The sequence below is a fragment of the Macrosteles quadrilineatus genome, unplaced genomic scaffold, assembly GCF_028750875.1.
Source record: "Macrosteles quadrilineatus isolate MER2022 unplaced genomic scaffold, UCM_ALF_1.0 Scaffold_1__1_contigs__length_201487025, whole genome shotgun sequence".
Classification (NCBI taxonomy): Eukaryota; Metazoa; Arthropoda; class Insecta; order Hemiptera; family Cicadellidae; genus Macrosteles; species Macrosteles quadrilineatus.
The window spans coordinates 166,191,132-166,217,685 of NW_026542594.1; the positions used below are offsets into that span (position 1 = coordinate 166,191,132).

The window sequence follows — 26,554 nt, forward strand, 5'->3', positions numbered from 1 at the left end:
AGTTGCTATAGCTCTTAATAGGTCATTCCATCAGTTTGAATTGGTAAAAGACATAGTGTAGTCGGCAGAAATCAGTAACTTATATCAGTGCAATCTGTAGGTGGCTCACATCAACTAAGATAAATTTAATCAAAAACCTGGTGACAACTTTAACATGGAAATGGAATGTCTAGTTGTATTTTCAGACAACTGATCCAAAGAAATTAAATATAATATTTTGCACAACTGTGTGGTTGGTTTATTTAATCTAAAACTATATCAATGATTATAGAAATAAATAAAAACATTCTATAAGCGTTTCTGTATAAACTCTGGGGCTCTGCTTTTGATTTTTTAAAGTGTCTTAAGTTATGAAAATAATGTTATCAATATATTTGCATGGAAACAGTATGCAAATTACAATGTATGAGTGTTGTGTTCATGTATGTTTTGTATTAATTTTGAAGTTATTTTTTATACATTCGAACTGCTTAACATTTGTTGGATTAACTTAACATAACTTCCATTTCACATAGATTTTTTTTTATATTTAGGAAAATTTGGTAATTGTGTTTTGCTACACCTATACAATCAATTAAATATCTGTTACTTTGTTTACTTAATTGTAAGTGTGGAAATGTAAATTCAATGGACTATGGAACTATTAAAAGAACTGGTTTGTATGTTATGTTGTTTGTTATTATATTTATAAAGAAGAATCAAAGATGCAATGAAACATATAGCCCTACTGAATAAAATTTAATATAACGTTTTTTTAGTCATTGATGATTTGATAATCATATTAGTTTTGTCTGCCGTCTTTAATGCTAAATTAATCACTTGCAACTTTCTAAAGTATAAGTATCGTTTCTTTAATACTTCAAAAGACCATTGATAAGGCACAACAATATTTAAAAAATTAATACCACTGATGTTGGTATCAGTAATGATTTATTGTGTGGGGAGGATTTGTGATTTAATTTCAAGAAGATTGACAAAAAAATTGGTAGTTTTGCAGCTTCAAAATTAAAATTTAAAATGTCAAAAATAAATAAATAACCCTGCCACAGCAAACTAAGTGAATTTCCATTTGCCTGATTGGATTTACACTCAAATTTATCCTTAAAAATATCACATTTAATCCCTATTTAAATAGAACTGGTTAAAAGAGTAGGCCTACTTAGATTTTCTGCAACAGGAAGGGTGAAAACGTTTTTTTTTTGTTTTTTTTTTTTGTTTTTTTTTATATATAGGTTATTTTCCAAATTTGATTAAAGCATGTTCATAAACAAGCAACCCACAACAGTTTACTTATTCTCCATAAGAATAAGATGCAAATTTTAAATTTACAATTTTTTGGAATTTTCTTTGTAACCATTAGGCGTATAATAATGCTTTAATATACAAAATTGTTAGTTTTTTAACCTATACAAAACGGTTTGGAAAGAAATTGCTAAATTTTGTTCTTCCCTTATCCCCACACTATAGTCTCTCTCTCCACCTCCACTTGGACTGTGGTGTTCTGCATTTGCAAGGATCCTGGGAAGTGAGCGCTCAAAAGGCTCTCCAGCACTTCTTCTGGGTCATCCATATATGTGCCATCCTCCTTAAGAATTGTGCTTAAAGGATCCTTATAATTAATTATAAACAAAATAGTGCAACCAACCAATCCTGTAAAAATTACTGTTCAAAAGTTATTGCAACTTTTGTGATCTTCCCTATAAAATATTATAGTTACTCCCACCTGTTACCCATTATAAAGGCTGTTGACAAGGGATAAAGTATTTGTGTCAGATTGCTTATACCATTTATTTCTATTGTAATGTTATTTACCACTTAGTGGTGTTAACGACCAGCAGTGAGAGACAAGGGAGAGCGCCACATTTGTCAGCTGTCTCCCGCAGACTGTCTCTTATCACCACAACAACCACTCTTATCAGTAAACCACTCCACTCAATATCTGCCTATAATGGGACATTATTTTGACATTATATGAACTTTCAATTGTGTGTTTTTTTTTAAACATGCATTTTTATTTTTGTTGATTCAGTTCGTCACTTAGGGTGTTTTTGTTGTTTGTGGACAGAGAAAAGAAACTCAAGCCTTAAATTACACTTTAGTTACAGACAGATAAATGGATCACTTTTACATGAATATTTTACTTCTTTCCACACCTAAAGACTGCATAATTAATATCACCTAAAAACTATTTTATAGTGGCTCAATTTTACAGCTACTTAATTGGTATATATCTACAAAATTCTGTTTGGTTAGAAAACAAATACGGATTAGGACAAGACAAATGCTTGCTCATTGCGCTCCAACTAAGATGATTATATCACCGAGAGATTCTTGTACCGGTGATGTGGTGAATATTTGTTTTCCCCCCTTTTATTATAAGGGATAACATTAGCTTGTAATGCTATAAAGCAGTCAGGGAGAATCTTATTTTTATGATTTCATCATAGCTATAAGCTTGTACATTGCAAAATATTCAACACAGAACAGAGATAACTTTGATAATTTTTATACATTTGGTGTATTAGTTGCATGTCTAATTTGCCTTCTGAATGCTAACAGCTACGTAGTTTTGAGTAAAATTTTTCAAAATAAGAGTATGTAAGCCTCAGTATTTTAATTCACAAAATGTTTTAATTTTAATTCAATTTATTAATTTTAATGTTCGTTTTGCATTTGCAAACAAGATATTAGTACGTTTGCCATGTGATAGGCCTACGGGGAATAAAGAGGAGATTTTAGCTAGCGGATCTGGCATATAAAAAATAACGGGCTAGCAAAATCGGATACCTAGGCAGCCAATAATCAAACAGCGTACGTTTTATCTCACTAGAAACAAAAAAAAAAAAACAAATATTCTCATCTGCTAGACTCGGTTCGGCTTCATTTATGACCAGTCTGACATCTACGGGTTGTCCGACTGGCGCGGATTGAGGAACTGGGAACTATAGGCCTAAACAAACGATTCATTTTGGTCGCTAGCCAAAATGAAACAAAGAAGTAAAAAAACTTTAGTAGAGAGTAAAAGAGAAAGAGTTGACGTTTTCCAGCCATTCCATAACGATATTTTATGAATGCAAATATTCCTTTTATTCCAAAAGCGCCGTTTTATAATGTTTATTGGTAGAAATATTTGTTTAAGAGGTTATTTAATTCTTACTTTTCGCAGAAATCCCCCGGAGCTAAATTTTGAACGCCAAAATTTGGTTATCTGATCTCCGGGGAAATCCGTTGGTATCACAACCCTACTTAGAGGATACCGGTACTTTATTTCTCATAAATAACAATGACATTAGAAAATATACAAAATCTAGCAAATGTATGTTTTAAAAGAGTTTGTTGGAGTAGAGGTGTAATTGGAGCTAGATTGTGATTGAGCGAATTGTCTGCCTGCCTGCCGCTTCTAGGAAAACAGCAACATTAAATTGCCTAAGACAAGTGGAGTCCGCTCTCCGCGTTCCACACTCCAATTCCGAGCCTAGGAAAACCTGGCTTAAAAGAGTGTATATCAAACAGTGTTGCGATTGTGATGGGTTGCATTTTACATACCCTGTATGCAGGCTGTGTGAAACAAATATTGTATGTGACTCACTAGGGAACGTATTAACGTATTTGCATGAAGTCACTCATAATAGAAAGTGTCAGGATCAAACTCAAAGCTCGTACTATAAACCCCTACTTCCCTGCCTTTTGGCATATACTACTATAGTATGTATAATGATTGTTTTCAAAGGTATAAAAAAGTCTATAGCAAGAAATGACTTTATTTAGAAAGTTATCAGCTTAGTAAGCACAAAAGTCATAGGCTGGATAGCTGCAGTAGCTTTGCAGCCTCTAAGGCTGCCAGGCGCCCCGGAGCCCCGCACACACCCCCACCTGGGTGAGCCCCCGCTCCACACAGAAGCAGGCCCTGCACTGCAGTATAAGGGCTGGCAGCGCCCCATGGCAGCGGACGGTTAAGAAACAGCTGCTTCGCAGTCATCGCCCCATGGAAAATATTCTGAAATATAAAGACAATCTTATGTTTGTATTTGATAAAAAAAAAAAACTATTACCGGTATCTTATCATTGATATTTCTATTTAAAAGTAAAACGTAACGTAATCCTTTCTTCACTTCACGTATATGCCAATTCATGAAATTTTAAATTCAATACAAAATAAATAGCTGGGTAGGTGAGTAGTTGTACTTGGCTTAAAATACCTACCTTCGTATGGTCCCCATTCCAATTCCAGTATTAAAGTATTAATATACTGCTAGCCTAGCAATCAGAGGGTTGTAGGTTTGATCATGAGAAAAGTCAAAAGCTTTTTGATGGTTTTAAATCCATTGCTTTTAGTAAATTATCATTATAAAGTAATATGGTCTCAGTCAGTAACAAAACTAAACTACACAATCCATTACACATATTTGAATCAAAATACATTCTGATATCTCATCTTAATTGGTAACTTAAATCAAATTATTTTATTTTATTCAAATTTCTCATACAGTGTTGAGTTATGAAACACTTGGGGTGTACTTTATTTTAAATAATTTCCTTCAAACTTGATACATATTGGCTTAAATTTTATTAAATTCCAATTTAATTCCAGAGAAAATGGTTTGATTTAGTAGTGAATGCACATTAGGAGTGCATGAAAATAGCAAAGGTTATACTTTCATATAAGAACAACCATAAATAAAGACAGTTCATACTCGTTAACCATAAAGACAGTTTTAAACATTTGATAGGTTTACCACAAAAATGACAAGTAGCTATTAAGAATCTTGGCAGTCAGTATAGGACTTTTATCGAGGATATGCGAAAATTAGGTCTACCCCATTGAACAGAAGCAATGGAAGATGGACTAAATACATTACAATAAGAAGAGTGTTATAATATTTACTTGTGTCAACCACATGAATTAAAGACTTTAGAAGCCCCTAAATGTTTGTTTTTTTCTTTTGTTTTTTTAGATCTCGAATATGAAAATATCATGTTACCCCTCCAGTGAGTCCAAATATTTGTTCCAAGTCAGGCGGTGAAAGAACTTCTTTGCCAATCACACTTCCTTTGAAACCAGGAGCATATTCTTCTATACAGTCAAACACCTTCAATCAAATCCCATTTGTTATCAGAACAAAATATTTCAATGCACAGTAATAAGTAAATATTTGTATACTGAGTTTTCTTTCAAGACAATAAGTAATCAGTTCCATACTTTTAGCTGTAGTTTTACTTAAAAGAGAAATGTAATCACTGTTTCCTTTGTTTATAGACAGGAGCTATTACTTCTAAAAAGCTTTTAGAGGCTAGCTCCAATTGAAGGTTGCCATTACCGCAAGATAGAAATTTGAAAGACTTTGGATCCCTAAAACTTTCGGTTCACACTGCACACACTGCAAAACCAGGTGAATTATTTAGGCGTAGTACTGCACTGTATTCAATTTTATTATCTAAATGAATATGTTAACTAAAATAAACTATTATATATATTTTGAGTTTTTACAAATAAATCTTAGTGTTTTACTGTGCAGATGATGGACGATCCCCAATCACAACCCACTAGCCCATTTGGGGATTTATTTCAAACTTTTTATTTGTATCGAATACTTATTAAAATAAAGCATGTTTCATTCATTGATTCAAATGTAACTGGCTCTGAAACAGGAACCAGGGTTGCGCAAAAAGTCTACTTTGTGGCAGATTATTTAATGGTTTAATTAGTCCATGGGTTCATGGACTGTCCCATCACATAATTAATTTTAAAAATACATTGATCTCTTTGTATGTTAGGAAAATCTTAAAGCGTTGAAATTTTAAATGTGTTTGTGAATCTTATAGATATTTTTTTAATATATTTCATTTTTTTACCCAATTAACTCACAATCTGAGCATATTCTTCTCTGACCATAGTGTCCCACACCCGGCCCCCCGTCAGTGTGTAGGGGGTGAACTGGGTGAACAGCAGTACCACATGACCACCCGCAGGTGCCAAGGTGGGGTCCACACTAGACGGGATCACCATCTCGATCATGGGTCTGCCACAAGTCAACTATAAGTGTTATGTGCACCACTTGAAAATGAATAAACACCTTCATAAAACACAGAATAAGCCCAGAATACAAAATTAGGATCAAAGAAATTGTAACATGAAATTCGTTTTTCGCTACACTATACTGTGAAATTACCTGTTTTCATTACTTGTTTATCACCTGTGAAAATTCATCATTACATTGTTTACCATGCAAAAGTAATGTTTATTACTATCTTTTTTTGGATTTTGCCGACGTAAACAAACACAGATTTGTTATTGTTATGGTTTTGTCAACTGTTTTAATTTTCAACAACCAAAACTGAACAGCCAAAGTAAATACATATTAACTTTAAATTCAAGTTATAATCTGAAAAATTCTATGAGTTTTGTAATGGGCAAGAAAATAATAAGTCTTTATAGTGTAGAGATAAGTACTGTTCAAAACACAAGTGGAAGTGGGTCTATACATAAGTGGCTCGATAAATCTCGCACTTCAAACATGGTCTCAAATATGTGAACTCACTTTCTACTCTTGTTATGAAATATTACATGGTGAATATGAATCATCCTTAAGTCATGTGTGGTGCACAAAAAACGATTTTGATTAGAATAAATAGCAAGGTTAGGCGTAAATGCCCCCTAATTTCCCAACTATATAGGTTCTTTCATTGAACATTTCCAAAAGCGACCTTGGTGTTTAAAAGCAGTTATAGATCCTTAAACCTTCTAAAAATGTTTAAATTTTCTAGAAATTCACCTATTTTTTACCAGGTAATAACCCCAACTCATAAACTGCTACCTTTTGCAATTAATACAACAGTATCGCTTCAGTATCCAATAGTCAATGCCGTTACTTAATCTTAAGATGTACTTATACAGGTATCTATTTGTTATCCAAATATCAAAAGAACTTAAGACATCAATTCTAAAAGTCCTACCTTGCGGGCAGCACACCCTTCTGGTAGTCATCGTAAGCCTCATCTACAAGACCACAGTTCTCGCAGTTGAGGTGGATGGTGGCCTGATGGTGAGGCATCACTTGGTTTGGTCGGATGTTTCGATCAGCAATGAAGTCTGGCAGACGACTAACAGCCACTTAAATTAAAAAATTATTTTTATTTCCATCAAAATAATTTTTAAGATTGTGTTTATTTTTTCTAGTTTTTATGGAAAATAAACTGTTTAGTTTTATCATTTATGGGTGTTTTTAAGTAAATTTGGTTAATTTATTCATTTTTTCTTCTCCGAAGCAGTTAACACTTATTCAACCTCTAATGTTACCTACTAAAATAAGAGGGAAATCTGATATGCTTGACGAAATATTATTGGTTTAAAATTAAATCAGACAAATAGAAATTTCCTTAGTCAGCAGGTTTGCGTATTTTCCATTGTAAGAGTTGTTGACCAATAGCAATCACTTGTAAACCAAAGAAATTCAATATTGTAAGAGTATAGTAACAAATATAGTTCTTATTTTTATGTGAATCCAAGCACATTTTTAAAAATTTATTTGAAATAATAAAATGAAATTGGTTAAACTGGAATTTAGTACTTCACAATCAAAGTGACAGAGCTCTTATTTTTATCCCTTTAGCTGAGCCATCAAATAGTTTCTGCAGATTGAAGTAGAATTAATGTGGTTGAAAATTGCCAGGGTAGGAGAAAAAGTGCTGCTGACTGACACATTCATTAAGAGGTAATGGAAATATCACTCCAAAAGCTGTCAGTTGTTCTTCACCATCAATTTCCACTTATTTGCTGATGCACTCTTTATGCTTGTGGAGCTATTTATGGTGCTAACATTAAATTCTCTTATCGGACTTTTAAAATCTTACTTAATTAGTAAATATCTTTTAAAATAATAGGTATTAGACGTATTAAGTACCTGTAAATGTCTTAACAACTATGAGAAGATACAAAGCCAGATGAGGGAGTAAGGAGGGATCATGATACTTTAATTAATTGTATAAAAGCTGAGACAACTTGATTCTTAGATATAACTCTAAGATAAGTTCTCAAACAGTCAACGAAACTTTTTTAAGCTATCCTTAATCACCATTATGTTAGTGGCCAATTACCAGCAAAGATTTAAACAAAAATGAAGAATTGCCAACTTCTTTAACATCACACCATATAAAAATATCCCTAACAATCTCATTTATATTTTCTTATTTTATTTTGTGTACTTTTCTACCCAGATTATAAGTGCATAATGTTCCAGCTGAGGTAAGTACCATTAATCTTGGTAACAGGAGACTCATAGTCAATGGCCTGCACTGCTTGTAAAATGTCAGGACTCAAGCTGGCTGGAGGGAGCAAGGCCAACGTGGCGGAGAGTGTAGCGTTAGAAAGGACTAGAGAGGCTTGTACCTCTAGCCCTGCAGAGGTCACTACCCCCTGCACCCTCCCTCTACTGTCTAGCTTGACACCTGTCACCATCTGGAACAGTAAAACCGACACAATGTTAGACAGGAGTAGAGAGGCCTCTACCTCTAGCCCTGTGGAGGTCACTACCCCTTGCACTCTCCCTCTACTGTCTAGCTTGACACCTGTCACCATCTGGAACAGTAAAACCGACACAATGTTAGACATGAGTAGAGAGAGAGGCTTCTACCTCTAGCCCTGCAGAGGTCACTACCCTCTACACCCTCCCTCTACTGTCTAGCTTGACACCTGTCACCATCTGGAACAGTAAAACCGACACAATGTTAGACAGAACTAGAGAGGCCTCTACCTCTAGCCCTGCAGAGGTTACTGCCCCCTGCACCCTCCCTCTACTGTCTAGCTTGACACCTGTCACCATCTGGTACAGTGAAACCAATACAATGTTAGACAGGACTAGAGTGGCATCTACCTCAAGCCATGTAGAGGTCACTACACCCAGCACCCTCCCTCTACTGTCTAGCTTGACACCTGTCACCTTCTGGTACAGTGAAACCAACACAATGTTCTGGAGAGTGTAGCATTGGATAAAACGAAAGAGGTTTACATCTCCAGTCCTGTAGAGGTCACTACACCCTCTACCCTCCCTCTACTGTCAAGCTTGACACCTATCACCGTCTACAAAAGTTAACCCAACACAATGCTCTGGATACTGGGGTGTTCATGTAACTCTTACACTTATGTATATAGGCTATGTGTTTCTTTTAAGCTCATGTATGCATATGACCTTTATTATTATTATTATTAGTATTTGAGATGGGGGAGTGAGCTGGTCTAGTGGTTACAGCATGGGACTTCGGTTCCTGGAGTTACCGGTTTTAAATCCTGCCAAATCACCGATGGATTTTATCTGAGTGATAATGCCGCAACCCCTAGGTCTAGTCTGAAGTAATGTGAAAAACGATCCCGGGCTCGTACCTAGTGTCCTAGAACATTAAATTATCATTTGTGATGGGGACTCCATGGTCCAGTTTCAAACCATCAAAAAGCTATATACTTTTTGCTACACTTAACCCTTAATTACTTTTATATATGCGGGAACCTTTACGCTCATGTAAGTGTAGCCTGCTCATGTGTGCATAACAATTACTAGAGGGGTTTAAGTTAGCAGTGCAAATCTACGATGACTGGAATATTGAGGAGCGGATAAACAGTTTTCTATTTGGAAAGAACAAACAAAAGTGTAAAACTAATTAAGCTTTCTTGAATTTTCATCAAAGTTGAGTGTTCTTGACTTGAGTGGATTAATAAGAACCTGTCTTTATATTCGTTATAAATGTTAAGATTCTCATGCAGAATCCTTGTAAGTCATACGCTGCACTACTATGAAAATAAAAAATTAATTTCTGTTTGTTGTTTTATTATTTTGTTTCATCGATTATATTATTACATCATTTATTTTTTTTAGCCTACTGATTTTAAAAACTAATTCAACATTTTCTCTCAATTGACCCTTTTAATTCATTGACAATCCAAGCAAAAAAAAAAAATAGGAACGCCTAGGCCTATTCAAAATATGTTTGTAAAAAAATCTAATCTACACGACATCAAATATGTTTAATTAATATAGATGTTGAAGTAGACACATAAGGCACAACTATAAGGTAAAAACTACAAATTTAAAAGCATTTAATCAGTTACAAGATTAAAAACTGGATGAAAGGAATAAACAATTTGAGGTTGCATTTTACAATAAAGGATTATTGAACAAATAAATAGTTTAAAGGTAGACCCCCAACACAGAATAATACAACTAATTCGTTATGGTTGTTTATTATGTGTGATTCTAAAACGCTAAGTGGAAGAGGAAATCAAATTAGTTCTAATAAGAGAGACTAGTAAAACACAATAACAATAAATTTGTCCTAATAGTAGCTAAATACTTAGTCTCTTGGCCTTTTAATACTAACAATTAACTGGAAACCTAATGAGTAAGTCATAATAATAGTTCAGAATGTTGCAGCAGTTTATGCTGTTCAGGGGGTCGGTAGCGGAGGGAGATAAGACCGGACCTGAGTCTGAGACGTAACAAACTGCAGGCTTAATGTAATCCAGATCAGAGATGTGGCGGTAATCTAGGCTTGGAGCTCAGTGAACATTGATATTGCTGCTTTATCCGCCCTGAGTGGCTTACATCAAGCGTCTCATTCTCATTCGTCTGCTACATTAGTTGGAAAGAGACAATTTACCTCGAAGTACTAAGTATTGCATTAAAAACGTATACCAACTATATTTGATTAGCCATTTTAAATATTTTAGTTTGTGAGTAAATCTGTTTAATACCATTTTAGAGAAACTAAGTAGCCTACAAGCATTTTGAAATTTAATAACATCATAATAGCTTCCTCCAGCCACAGGGTCAGTATCTCGCTGGATATAGCCTCTTGTGGTTTTCCTCTGTTCTCTCACAAACACTGCTTTACAAGTTCAAGGTTTACACACTAGAATTACAATATAAATACAACTATTTATACGTTATTGAGGCAATAATGTCATATTTATACAAATTTCATCTCATAATAAACGATTCATTTAGTAGACGATATCGAAGTTAACATAATTTATTAGTTTATACTCAGAAAAAGTTTTTCTAAAAAGTATATTACCGTAACTAGTCGTACTGGTGTTTGCATATCAAGTTTTGCCAATCAAATAATTGAATGGAATAATGATCAGACCACGTTATTACATGAAAACATATTAGTGTTCCATCTTGTAGACATCACACCATACATAGACGATGGTCACTTCAAAACAAACATCTCAATAACAAGGAAATGTACGGCACAATATGAAAATCTAACCACTATAAGCAATGCACTTCATTTCCTAGATTATTTTTAGTTTGCCTACTTATTTAACATGCTAGCCAAGTTATCAAATTTTGATGGACGAAATAAAAAGGCTCCTCCAATCCACAAGCTGCCCCAATGTATATCAAGTATGGCCTACACAGGTTTTCACTTATCTTCCTCACAAATTTCCGATTATTGACCTTTTTTATTTAGTGTCACGGTAGAATTTTACTGAACGAAGGTTTTTATTAAATGCAGTATGGTCAGTCTTGATAAAGGATTCTCTATAGAGGATAACATATTTACCTCTTACCTGATACTGTACGTCATTTAAAATGTGTACTCTATAAATATATTATTGACTGGTACATTCATACTTAATAAAATAACGATGGTATTGTTGATCTGGATCACATAAAATAAAATGAATAATCGATCGGTGTGGTTATCGATACACTCCACTGTCATTTAGAGTATCATAGATATACTGTACTGTAGAAACCCCTAGATTACATCAACAATAGGTTAGTTAAAATGTTTGCGAAACATTTCACTATCATAAACATCCATAATTTAAGACAAACAGTTATTACTTTCACATACTTTTCACTATGATAAACATTTACTTAGTTTTTCCATGAACTTTAAACTTAAAGTAATCATCATGATGAAACTAAATCAAAACCATTCAAACAAAACTATCTTCAAGAGTAATTTACTATCGTTTAATCATTTTATTAAGACTTTTACAGCTAAATGTAAAACTGTTCCAGGCACTCTAGCTAAATGCTTTTAAAGTTTCTCCAGTTTCATTCTCAAACTTTTCATTGACTTGGCTTACTTTGGTCTTATCCACTGGGTTGAACACAGTCTGATAATTGGATTTATTTTATAATAGATGTGTGTATGATGGTAGTGATTTGTGAAAAATAAATGCGTTTTAAGTCCTCTTACAACGACTCCCATTGTTTTATTGTCTCTTTATTTACACATCTTCTACCTTCTGCTGTTTTAAAGTGTTTCAATCTTTAATTGAATTGATACAATTACCTTATAGTATTATCATAATGTGTAATATTAGTACACATTACTGTGCATGTGTGTTATTCAATTGCAGTAATCGTTACTGGTTCTTACAAAATTAAATTATCCTCTTGTTTCATCTACCTATTTTTATTTATAATAACTTTTTTTCCATTCATGTTACATTTTATATAATTATTTTCGTTCCAAATTTGTTATTTTGTTATGGTCGTTTTTAAGATTTTATAATACCATTGAAATGTCTACAGGCTTGCTGTGGTAACACAAATATTTACTTTTTGAGTTAAAAGTTCAACCCCTGGGGCAAAATGCAGACAATTAACAAACCAAGACTCCACCTTTATATTTAGGCAGGTTTCAAAACATAAGATTGTTGTAATAATTTACCTTCTTTGTAATCACTTACCTTGACCGTATTTAATGTAGGAGAATTCGTGATAAAAGACCGATTGTTACATAGTGTTTATACGAAACACGCCTTGTATGTATGATGGTACTTGAAAGAGTTTTTAAAATGTGCTGTTCTTTGATGTAAAAATGGTCGAATTCTATGTTAATTTTGTAAAGCGTCATTTTCCAATAAATGGTAGTTGCAATCGTAAATACGTAATGTAAGGCTAAAGAAATAATTTGTAAGACATAAATAGCATTTATCTTTCTTCACAAACAACGTGCCATTATACTAGCTCAATATTTTTTTCTCAGCATTTACAAACATGTTCTTAGTTGTTATATATAAACTAAAGATTGATATTTAATTTATGTTATGGCCGTAAGTTTTGGTTATAAAAGAGTGTGATTATTTTCTGTTTCGCAAATAAGGCTTTTCCGTACTTATGCAGTAATCACCACTGTGCTCAGTAACTCAGGATACATACTGAGGTGCTCAGTAAATACAGAATATTTCCAGCCGAAGCACAGCCCATTTTACGTTATGGTTGTAGACAATAGTCATCAAAACATAAAGTCCAAAGTTCACCTAAATCAACACACACGTCAGGTAAAATTATTTTTAATGAGATAGGCTTGGTCGCCTCGCTGGCGGAGTATCCTCATAAAAACACCAGTAACTGTAAGTTAGCAATCTAGTTATCTTTGACACGGCTATAACAATACGGTAAAATGGTTCCTCGTTTGGATTTTTTCGTCACAATTGTGTTTTTATGTGCAGTGTTTGTTGGGTTGTTTGTATACTGTAGATGACCCTACACTACTAACCCATGACTTATAACCAATTTTATATCCCTAGACTAGATACACGTCAATGTTAAAGGAATGTTGTTGTTGGTAAACATTTGATCTTACTTTACCAACGTTGGTTGAATTCCATTGCTCATGCTCAAGTATCGTTTAACGACATATTTGATCGGAGGGATTCTAGTCTCAATCTTTATACGGACTATAAAATACATGTGGAAAATATTCTGTCATATGAATACTTACTTACTTGAATACTTAAATACTTCATAGGTGACCGAGAAAGTCGGAATAGATTGCGCCGCAAAAAAATTATGGATTGTGTCAAAGTTTACACCTAAGGGGCTAGTAGGGATGTGGGACTACATAGTGAAGTAACAGCTATTTCCACACTACAACAGATTACTTAGGCAGTTATGAAAATCTTCCAGCGTCCACTAATGAATTTACCATTTTTATTTACAACATTTTGGATCAAATAAAATCCGAAAATACTAGTCACGAAAGCAGTTGGAATGATTGTCAATGGCATTATGTCTTACAGTACCACTCATCTTACACATAACTTTATATTCATACTTCCAATTAATCTTATATGTTTGACTATACATAAGATAGTCATACAGGCTTCTAAATACATCTATTTAATATTTACATTTTTAACATTTTATATTCAATAGATTATAACATTATAATCAATACAGTACTATTAAATTTCCTTTAGAACACATAAATCGGAATAATTGATTAAATGGGTCATTTTATCATACATTTATTTGTGGAGGTAAACACTAAGAAGCTATTACTAAGGTTTTTAATTAAACCTATATTGGCCCGGGTTTGTTGCAAACAGCAAAGAAGCAGTAGTTTATGTTTTAATCTGACTTTGTTTGCGTCATTAAAGCGGAATTGGTTTAGTCAGAGGTGGAATTGAATTTCTTGATTAGCTTTGGCTCTTCTCTGTCCTCCGTTGTGGCATTTATCTCAATGAGCCAAAGAGCTTGCACTGATTGAAACGCTTAATATTCTATGCACTTCCAATAAGATAACAGTGTGGATTCAGTGGGGGTTTTCAGGGGTTATTCACCCTACCAAAAATAGTTATTTGTGTAGCTAGTGCGCAAAGTGGTATTATGTATTATATTTTTCCTACAGTTAGGCCTACTATAAAGTATAAAATAAATAATGGGCAATTGTGCGTATTATACTGTTTAATACATTAAAGACATTCTACCAATTAATCGATTGTACTTAATTTGACATCTTTTGGAAATATATTAATTAGGTCGGAGACAACCTTATGATGAGATCATTGTGTAGCCTACATGCACTCAAAACCAATTTTAAGAAAAATGTTTTTCTTTGATGACACTTCAGATTTGTAAGTAGTGTTAAAAAGAAATCATCGTAAATCTTGCTGCAAACTTTAAATTTTCACTATCCTTTAGTGAGGTAGAATGCATAAATCACGATCATTTTAATGATATTGATATGTATTCACATGAACTCAAATGCAAAAACATGTTATAACGAAATAATTTCTTTCTTAAAGAATAAAACTACATTAAATGAACAGTTGGCTATATTCAACCCCAAAACTAAATAAATGTATGGATCTTACCTTAAAAACTGTGATACAATCAGTGGTTAGGCTCCCCTGGGCTGTTCTTACTGCTAATGTCATCTACACCATGGCAGTACATAAGGTAACTAATTCACCTTGAATCTCGTCTTGTCGACGAGTTCTCAACAAACTTAACCCAGTGTTGGACCTTCCACTGACCTATCTAACGGCTAATTTTTAAACTATCAGTGGTTTTAGTATACTGCTAAATGGGTTTTTTTGTTGATCTCTAACCAAGGAATGATTTTTTCAAGTTATTCTCTAAGGTGGTTCGGTAGAAAATCTTTTTATTTCATCAAAGTTGGGCCAACGGTTTTGTCTGAAATCAATAGCGGATACCTTACGTGATTCACCATGTGTACGAATTTGAGCTATGGTGTTTCGGAATGCTGTTTCGGACAGATAGTGTGTCTGGACAAGGTGAAATTAGACCATGTAAGCCTTTATATTTGGGTCAGTTTAAGCTGGACCAATGCTTAGATCTCAAATACGATGGAATATCGTTTGTGCGGTTTCGATCTATTTACAATTTATGTACTAAAAGCTATATTCTGTCGCAAACGGGTTTCGAGCAATTTTTAGGAGTCAAATCGGTGAAAATTGACTTTATTCTCATGGTCGCGCCTCAAAACAAGGCAGTTTCCATTTAATCACGTTTACTAAACTTTATACTTCATAAAAGCGCAATATATTGTGCGTGATAAAAATACATAAAGTGTAAAAAAACTGTTAAAAACATATCGTGCAATTGCTTAAAGTGCGCAATTAATTACATTATAGGAATTCTTTCTCATGCTTATTAGGCTACTTCCAAAATACGTTCCTAATAAAACCTGTAATCTAAAAAAAATTAGATTTTCTTACTTAATTCTCCACGTTAATTTTTGTCTAACTTTTTTTAACTACATTTTTTAAGGGGGTACATTTTCTAAGTGTACCAATATTAGCAACGATTATTCCTTTTTTATGATTTTGGGAAGTATTGAGATAAAACGAAATCTCATTGTTTGGTTTATGTCAACGTGGGGAGTGCCCTGTGTGGTAGTGAGTGGTGCTGAAAGTAGACCATGTAAGCATTTATATTTGGGTCAGTATAAGCTGAACCAATGCTTAGATCTCAAATCCAATAGAAAATCGTTTTTGTGGATTCAATCTACTTACAATTTATGTACTTAATGCTATATTCTGTCGCAAACGGGTTTCACATTGACTCTTTCCTCATGTTTGCGCCTCAAAACAAGGCAGTTTCCATTTGACCACGTTTGCTAAACTTTATACTTAATAAAAACGCAATATATTGTTTATGATAAAAATACATCAATTGTAAAAACAAACTGTTAAAAACATATAGTGCATTTGCTTAAATCACGCAATTAATTAAATTCTTTGAGTTATTGCTCATGCTTATTAGTCTTCTTCCAAAATGCGTGCCATATAAAACCCGTAATCTAAAAATTTGAGATATTCTATTCTAAAAATGTATTTTACTTAAATCTCTACGTTCGATTTTTTTTCAAACCTTTTTTAACTGTTACTATTATCAAACTGTTTAAAAAAGGCCTAACAGCATGGCTCCCTTCCTCCTTCTGCCCTGAGCGATAGGGATCATTGAGATTCGCTCAAACCTTTCCTCTCACCTTCATGGGGAAGTTTTCATTCTTTTCTTTCTTTGTTTTTGTATGTTCCTTTTTTCAATTTAAAAACCTGTGCGTATCCTTGGTTCTTCCTATTTCTCTACCTACTTCCCTATGCGTCTTAATTGTTTCCTTGTATCTCATCAAGTTTTATTTTCTCATCTCCAGATCTTTCCTTTCCAAGACTTCTTCCTGTTATCTCCTATTTAAACCCAACACTGAAGGGTGCTTGCTGTATTCGGCTATCATCGACAATAGTATTATTTGTACTGTTCCATTATTGCCATTCCTGTATCTATGTATTGTACTTAAATGAATAAATTTATATGAAATAAAATTAAACTAAATGTATTTCGTTCGCGTCTAACAGTAAAAGTTCGTTGGTCTACTCCTATTGGCCGCCATGGTCGACGTCTTATGTCCTCCATTATATAGAACGTTTTTTTTGGTTATGTTTTGATTTTGTGCAAATAAAAACAGGTTAAAAACAGTGAAACATCAATCTTTTCAACTAATCTAATAAATCCTTATATCACAAGTCTAAAATTTTAGTATAACCACTTGTTTCAAATATTAGTGTCAATTTCAAAGTATTCATCTGTTCAAATATAAACAAACGTTTTCTCCCTAAGAATAACATGGGAACTTTGAAGGACACTGGGGCAGAGCCCTGATGGAATTCCAAAGTTTTTTTTGTTTGATGGCAAAACTACATGCTAAGACCTTTCTAACGACACCTTGGACATGGTGATCGGTAGCACCACCGCTCCAAAACAATTATGACAAAAATATGCCTAGCTTATTAAATATATAGATTTACATTTTTAATATTTAATATTTTAATAATTACATTTTAATAATATTTCATATTTAAATGTATTTAAGTGTTTTCTTACTTACATAATCTATGCTCTAAGTACTATGCATTATCACATACTTATGCCACATAAACCAATACAGTACTATTGAAATTCCTCTAGAACACATAAATCGGAATAATCTATTAAATGGGTCATTTTATCATACATGTATTTGTGTAGGTAAACACTAAGAAGCTATTACTAAGGTTTTAATTAAACCTATATTGGCCCGGGTTTGTTGCAAACAGCAAAGAAGCAGTAGTTTATGTTTTAATCTGACTTTGTTTGCGTCATTAAAGCGGAATTGGTTTAGTCAGAGGTGGAATTGAATTTCTTGATTAGCTTTGGCTCTTCTCTGTCCTTCGTTGTGACATTTATCTCAATGAGCCAGAGAGCTTGCACTGATTGAAACGCTTAATATTCTATGCACTTCCAATAAGATAACAGTGTGGATTCAGTGGGGGTTTTCGGGGGTTAATCACCCTACCAAAATAGTTATTTGTGTAGCTAGTGCGCAAAGTGGTGTCATGTATTATATTTTTCCTACAGTTAGGCCTACTATAAAGTATAAAATAAATAATGGCCAAATTTATGTATGTACGGGTTATCTTTTACCAAGCAGTTTCACAAATCAACAAATTCAAATATGAATGAAGTTGTCTCACAAACAAATCAAAAACCTAATTAATGTTTCACAAATTAGAAAATAAAGATATGAATGAAATTTCAAAATCAAAATTCGAATATAATTTTTAGTTTGTCATGCTTATTTTAACACGCAACAGAAGGTGCATAGGTATCGATGGTATCAATGGTCAAATGAAATAACAAATATACACTCCACCAGCTGGTCAATTTAACAGTGTTGCCAACTTTATTCCAAGCATATCCGTATTACGTGCCTAATACAAGCACACTATTTTGTGTTTTATTGAAATACTGGAGATCGGGAAGGAAAATGAGTGTGGGAAAGTAAGTAAATGCAGGAATCAGCTAGGTTCCATGTTCCATGCAAGAAAACCAAAACTATGCAAGATCAGTGCAAGAAAACCTGCTTTGTCAGATAACTGAAGGGAAAAATATTGTCATCCAAAACTTAATTCCAAAAATAATCAAATTAATAGTATTCGTTTAGAATAGCGTAAAATTCAATAGTATAAATTTCATATCCCTTAGAGTGCATGGTCTGTTGGTCTCTAGTATATGTTTTTTTTTTTAATGTATGCAATAAAAAAGTGCATCAGCACGAAATGAAAAAGATGAAGGCTCTTTAGAACCTTTCCAAACAATAGTCCCATTAGAAATGCCTATCTATTTACGAATTTACCAAATGAAAGTTACAACTCTTTTCCTATGTAATAGTTATAGGACTCCTAAAATATCATCTAGATTTTAATAATTAACCTTCAATTTTCCGTTTCTGTTCTCTTAATAATACGTACACATCATTGTTTATGCTGCTAAATCAACGGTTGCATTAATCAAAGAAATTGTAGGTCCTATAATTATCTATGTACTTTTAACCACAGTTTTTTTTATTACACATTAAGAGGATGTCAGTGTGGGGCGATAAGGCAACCGAATCCACTCAAGTAGTTTGACCTCAAGCACAATAATGAAGCTTAGGTCAGGAACTTTGTTTTTAGCATAGACGAAGAAAACTACAACAGCTGCTATCTTAGGATCTCAGCTTCATCTTACTAATATTATAAATGTGAAAGTTTGTGTGTTTGTTTGTTTGTGTGTTTGAAGTTCAATCACGCATAAACCACTGGACGGATTGGGCTGAAATTTGGCATGATGATAGCTTACATTCCCGATTAACATATAGGCATATTCTTATCTCAAAAATCCTTTCGGGCTCCGCCCCAGTAGCTCTGTAATTCCCCATGTTAACCTAATGAGTATTCATATTTAAAGGGAATTAAAGAATTTAGTCAGCTGTTTCAACTAAAAAAGTTGGTTCTATGATATGGAAAAGCATTAAAAAGTTATAAGATTTACCAACAGGGTGCAGCACTATATTTTGTTTGCTTATATGAAAACAGCTAATTTGAACTAAGCGTGATTCGCAATGAGAACTGTCAAAGTAGGATTGTTTAAAGTTAAGTTTAAGTTTTTCATTTCATGAATAATTTGTGATATTTTGCGAATTGTTGATAATTTATTTTTCTCTATTGTTTAGGCAAAGTGGTAGAACATTATGGCTATGGTAGATGTGTTACTATAGAATACTGTAAATTTAAAAAAGTAAATTTTATCAAACTGTGTCCTCCCTTATTGCAAACGCAAAGCTTGAGTATAACTGCAATAAGCGTTTTATACTTATATTCCAACCCCGTACGAAGGACGGGTACTCTGCTAGTTAAAAAATAAAACAAAAACATATACATATATTACACTAAGTGACAATTTGTATTAAAAATCCGGTATGATTCTCCCCATTTCAACATTGATATTAAATTGCTATCAGTATAGTGTTAAATGGGATTTTTAGTTGACCTTTAACCAAGGAATGATTTTTCAAGTTATTCTCTAGGGTAGTCCGGTAGGGAATCTTTCTATTTCATCAAAGTTGGGCCAACGGGTTTTGTCTGAAATCAATTAGCGGATACCTTACGTAATTCACCCTGTGTACGAATTTAAGCTATGGTGTTTCAGAATCTCTTGAGACATCAAATCGTGAAAGTAAATTAGTCCCAGGCCAGGATATTACCATGAGACTTACGGTAATAGCTTATTCACCATATTTGGGATATTAGCTAAAAAGGATAACTGAACAAAACTCATAAATATGGGTAAGTTATTGCAATTGGTCACTTTGCAACTCAGATTCAACCCTAGTTCTGAAATTGCGGGCCTCGTTGAAGAAAATACCGTGGATTGTAGGCTGATACTTATTAATCCACTCAAACCGAGAACACTTAACTTTGATGAAATTTCTAGGAAGTCAAACATCTTCTAACTGTTTACTTCCTCGGGAAGAGATACTTTTCTGTCTTCTAAATCCTCTCATTTTTTTAGTTATCTCCCAACAAGTGTTGCCACTACATACGTATTGACAATGTCCGTCAGCTTCACTCGACATAGCTTTGTGATTTATTACTCCTAGGCTAATAGGAGTAATAAAAACTAGAAATAGTTTTTTAAGAGACTGTTGGAATAGGACGCAACACATCATTGCGAAGGTAAATAAATAAAATGATTTATTTTGACATAAACAAAAAATTGGCTGAGTGCACAGGTTTGCTATAATTTATCCCTTTAACTTTTAATGAAAGTTACCCCTTTTTACAACTGATGGGTAAATAGTAACAGTAAAATTAAAAAGGTAGAAAAAATTAACGTAGAGAATTAAGTAAAATACATTTTTGGAATAGAAAATCTAAATTATTTTAGATTGTGGGTTTTATATGGCAAGTATTTTGGAGGTAGTCTAATATAATAAGCATTAGCAACAACTCCTAGAATGTAATTTATTGCGTACTTTAAGCAATTGCACGATATTTTTTTAACAGTTTTTTTACAATTTATGTATTTTTATCATGAACAATACTGCCTTGTTCTGAGGCGCAAACATGAAGATAAAGTCAATTTTCACCGATTTCACTCCTGATTTCACTTGAAACCCGTTTGTGTCCGAATATGGCTTTAAGTACATTAATTGTAAATAATTTGATTCCGCTCAAACGATTTTCCATCTGATTTCTAAGCATTTGATCAGCTTATACAGACCAAAATATAAATGCTTACATGGTCGAATTTCACCAGAAATAGCCCCTCTTAAACCCAACTTAAATTTCAGGCCTTGTAAAAACCCGTCTTATTGCACATCTACGCCATACAGGGACCCCCTATACAACATTTTATAAATCTAGGTCGTATATTTTGTGAATATAGAGATTATCTGTCAGTCAGTGGTATTTTGTCTTTTATAAATATATAGATAATATATATTTTCTTTTTTATCACAACCCGGAGAGAGTAAATCCAAGCTGTGTTAAGGGATTTCAATTTGTTTGCTGAAACCATTTAAAATTTGCGACGTGTATCGGGATGCATGAAGGCCAGTCTAAGCCGTTATTGATATTCTGCACACACTCGCTAAGCTCTGTGTTTGCCATCTAAATTTATTTCATGTCACAAATTCGTTATTGTCTCCGCCACTAATCTTCTTATCCGTTTCACAGTGAGGCTTTCAACTGATTGGGTGTGTTTTATCCAACACTAGTGTTAGCTTTGGTGTTGTGTAATTGGAAAATGGTTGAAATCGAATCGTCTAGCTACAGTACTTTTGTGTTTTATCGATGCATGTTTTGCCCGTCAGTTGTCGGGGACTTACCCGCTTTATTACACACCAATGTATTAAATATTGGTCTAAAAAATTTTTGATATAAATTATTAGGAATTAATTAGTAACAGCTTAAATATTTAAAACTACCTGTACATCTATTTATTTGATGATTTATTTCCTTTTATTTTACGATGGTTAGCTGCAATTAAATATATAAAATCAGTCATAATGTAAGTATATCATTTATATTCAAGTCTAAATATCGGATTACATATAAGAGAAAAAATATAAACGTCATGTGTCTGTACTTCGACTAAGAAAAATAATGTCGACGCTTGGTTTGTTTCGCTCTTTTAGTATTGTCTAGAGAGCTATAGCTCGTCTCAATAAACCTGGGATTAATATTTTATGTCCATCTTTACTTAACAAAGTTAGGCTCTATCCCGGAAGTATTTTTTTATTTTATTTAATGAGGTTAGAGGACTGCGGCATTATAGCTTAAGGCCTTTAGAACCTGGGACCTCTGAGGGCCAAATTTCTACACACTACCACTAGATAAGCCCCCACGTTGACATAAACCAAACAATTAGATTTCATTTTATTTTAAAACTTCACAAAATCATAAAAAATAAGAATAATATTCATTGTTAATATTGGTACACTTAAAAATGTACGCTATTAAAATGCAAGTTCGTACATCAAAATACATTATCATATTGATAGTAATTGTTATGTAATTGTGGTGGATTATTAAGTGATCAGCTCAGTGGCACACCCAGGTACATTTGCATGTGTAACTCCCACCTTGGTGAGGGAAACGAGCGTTTAACTTGGCTCAGTTGTCATTTCCTGCAGCCGTAATTGCCATCCGATAGTGCTATGACGATGGATTAGTTTCAAAGTACAATAATGAATGAGTTCACTTGGCTAATAATCATCATTGACTGGACTATTTTGAAAATTGGGATAAAATTGTGGAAAAGATTAATGAAACTCCTACTAAACTATTGGCTATCATTTCCAGTTCAAGATTACCATGCTGAAGAAAAATTGTTTTTTTTTTTGTATTCTACTATTTGTTAAATATGCAACTGTATACAACCAAGAAGCTCATGAAACTTGAACAAGTTTTTTTCATAGTCCTCATATAAACTGTGTTTTGGTGTTTACAAGCTTAGTTTCGTTCTCTGGCATTTCTCAGATTAGTTAGATTAGTTTAGTTCTCTGGCCTTCCTCTTGGTTTTTATGAGTGACGAGATCAGTCTGAATGGCTTACTGATCCTTCTTCCTCCAGAGTAAATAGATAACATGCTTAGTAAACTGTACAGCATTGTGTATTTCGTTAGTCGGCAATACCGTACTAACTATTTAGAAAAACATTACCTATTCAAATCACCCATGATAAGTGTCACAATTATATAAATTTGTATCTTACTTATGACATAATCTAATTTTGCTCTTATTTGAGGCTTAAATTTATTGCAAGTCCAACCTTTGCCATGTCTACCTAGTATAGGAAACTATACTAACGGTTATAACATTTTATACACAATAAATTATAGTATTTTATACACAAGAAATTATAGTATTTTATACACAAGAAATTATAGTATTTTATGCAATGTATTTTTTACTATGGATTGGTCTGTTCTTTGAAGACCAAAATAACAAAGCACATTGATGCAATTTCGTAGTCGACTCAAGAACCTTTTCTTGCACATTTAAACATTGGGATATGATCAAGTAAGTATCCCTTAACATATTTATACGTACACGCATCAGAATACGTAAACAGATATTTACTTTCTCCTCCTATTCCATAGTATTGTTGTATTTGTACAATATTGTTATGTTATATTTGTTTTCCTAGTTCATAGACGAAGGTCTAACAATAAGAATATGAATAAGTATCAATAGAAATCACATCTTCAATCAATATTTTTATGTAATCCCCTTAGATGCGAAATTAGGGTTCCATGTTAAAATTCTTAATCAGGAAAACATTCTGCTCAACAACAAAAACATGGTCAAGGTGTTCGTGAGAAAGGGTCTTATCTCCTCAACCCAATGCATTTTTATGTTCTGTTTGTCCCTGCGCCAAAAGTCGTTTTACAGTTAGCTCAAATGAACGGCCAATTCAGCGGTTAATGACCGCTTTAATGATATCTCTAGACTCAATGTGAATAAGTGAGTAAAAGGATGTGTTGGCGAGATTGCGTAATGGTATCGACGAGCATTTCAGCTCATGCTAAACAAATTTATTTTTAAGACTACAATGATTCTTGGCCATAAAATACGAATGCTGTAACTGGATCTATAAAACACATTAATTATTTACTTAATCGAACAGTATTATTAACTTTGCTCTTAGATGTTATTTTCACATTCAGTTGAATATTTATATATAGTTCATGTTCAGTACTATTGTCTTTCGATGTCCGTTTATTGGATAGTGAGGGTCGTTAAAACATTGTTTGTACCAAATTTTATTTATGAGGCGCAGAGTCACCTACCATACTTCCTAAAGCTACCGATATTTAATAGTGATACCGTATATCGACTCGTAGATAACAACTCTATGGACTTCGTCAATACTTCTTTTTACCGTTTATCATAGTTTCATCGGTAAATATACACGCCGGCTTTTACATTACGACGATTAAGTTAAAAAGTTTATTCAATCCAAGACTTATGACTTTCAATAGCCTTGAGTATTGTTTAAAAATCTTGAATAATAGTACTATTTTGCTTAAACCTACTTTTTGGTATATCTAATTCATAAATGAAGTATAACCATATTAATTAAAGATAGTAGTCAGTTTACAGCCAAGTGCAATAAACTAACTTGTGGCGTGCCTGAAGTCTTCATTTTAGTATCCTATAGTATGTACCATACAACTATAGTAAAGTGCTACTATTTCTTAACACTACCGCGCAGTCCATCATAATACCGTGACCATATAGGCCCATCCATTATAAATGACATGCCAAAAGTATAAAGTACAAACTAAGCTCAGATTTATCGTTTGTGCTCTTGATGTTTAGAATCGGATTACCAACTGATTGATTGTGGAGTCCGTAATCAGCAGAGTTAGAACAACTGATGACGGAAGACAATAAATTCATCACGATTGACAGAATTTATGGATGACAAGGAAATATCTCTGTACTACATCTATGATCTATTACATGACAAATCAATTAAAAGAATTTGTCAATAACGGAAATGTCTTTAGTACATATCTTATCTATCTTTATACCTGGATCTAGGTGTAATAGTATGGATTTTTATTCAATAGTTACATTAACCTTGATCATCAAATAAGCAGTAAAAATATAGCCGGATTTTAAGAATCTATATGTGTAAAATACAAAAATTTTTGGTTTAAATGAATAAATCGCGGTTTGCTTTGAACGAGAGATGCTTGCAGTTATGCAAATTGTTTGTCATCAAACTAGGCCTATATCTGAAACAAACCATTTTATCTTTATTTAATCAACTGCCGATCGTGGTCAATGAGTTTTATATGTGTTGCACAAAACCATTTACCCTTTATCAATATTTATTTTAAATGTTTACAAAAACCAAAAATGAATGTACTGTATTTGTTTTTCGATTTCTTCGTAGATTTTTTTATAAATTTTCTATTTTATTCAATCTAAAACATTAAAGATTGTCTAAAACCGATGGATTTTTATCGTAATGAAATAGTGTGAATTTTGTTATATGTATCACATTATACATACATTACAAATAAACTTAGGCATTTTGTTTAATAACGGAACCATCACAATAAAAGATTGTACGTTGAAAGCGAATATATTCCCTAGTACAATAAAAAACTCAAATCAAAAACAGTTTACCTTTATTAACTCTTTTCTATATCATTGTGATCGTGATGTATTTGCTTTAATTTACAGGAAAATAGTCAACCATACAATAACCTGCCCAACTAAACTAATTTATAACCCCATTTTTTGGGACTCTACCTCCCTTGCGCCGTGATGTGCCACACGGAGGTAGAGATGACGTTTTTCTGTATGAGCAAAAACACATTAATACCAATAAAAACCGAAGTTGTGATTTAATTGTATACTTTTTCCTAAGAGATAAATGTCCAATTTGGTTGACTCTTCACTAAAATATAATAGAACATAAACGTTTATAAATTGCTATGGTTTACGCACAATGTACTTGAAACATTTTGCGGAAAGTCCACAGAAGCCCCTTCCAAAAGTATATTTACAGTACGTGAATTTCTCCATCAAGGTGTTTTATTCTATTGTAATGTTATTTACCACTTAGTGATGTTAACGACCAGCAGTGAGAGACAAGGGAGAGCACCACATTTGTCAGCTGTCTCCCGCAGACTGTCTCTTATCACCACAACAACCGCTCTTATCAGTAAACCACTCAACTCAATATCTGCCTATAATGGCGTTATTTTGGCATACGTTCATCTGTATTGTCATATGCATGGTATGTCTATTTATATATTTTTAATTTACTTTTTTGTTTAAATTAATTGTATTGTATGTAAATGGAAATCGCACTTAAATTTACGTGATTGTAAAATGCATTGTGTGCAAGTGTGTACTCATGATACTTCCATGTTAATTATTCTCTTGTTCTATTATTCTCTATGAG

General features: G+C 33.1%; 1 protein-coding gene across 1 annotated transcript in view; it reads right to left on the reverse strand.

Annotated features, from left to right (window-relative positions):
• Positions 1-3,796: 3,796 nt before the first annotated feature.
• Positions 3,797-26,554, reverse strand: part of LOC129002384 (pyridine nucleotide-disulfide oxidoreductase domain-containing protein 2-like) — a 47,779-nt gene continuing 25,021 nt past the window's right edge. Inside the window, exons 7-11 of the mRNA XM_054430136.1 lie at positions 8,251-8,455; positions 6,955-7,111; positions 5,867-6,020; positions 4,983-5,090; positions 3,797-3,997 (exon numbers count right to left, since the gene is read on the reverse strand). Of these exons, the coding sequence (XP_054286111.1) occupies positions 3,797-3,997; positions 4,983-5,090; positions 5,867-6,020; positions 6,955-7,111; positions 8,251-8,455 (825 nt within the window). The remainder of the gene's footprint in view (positions 3,998-4,982; positions 5,091-5,866; positions 6,021-6,954; positions 7,112-8,250; positions 8,456-26,554) is intronic.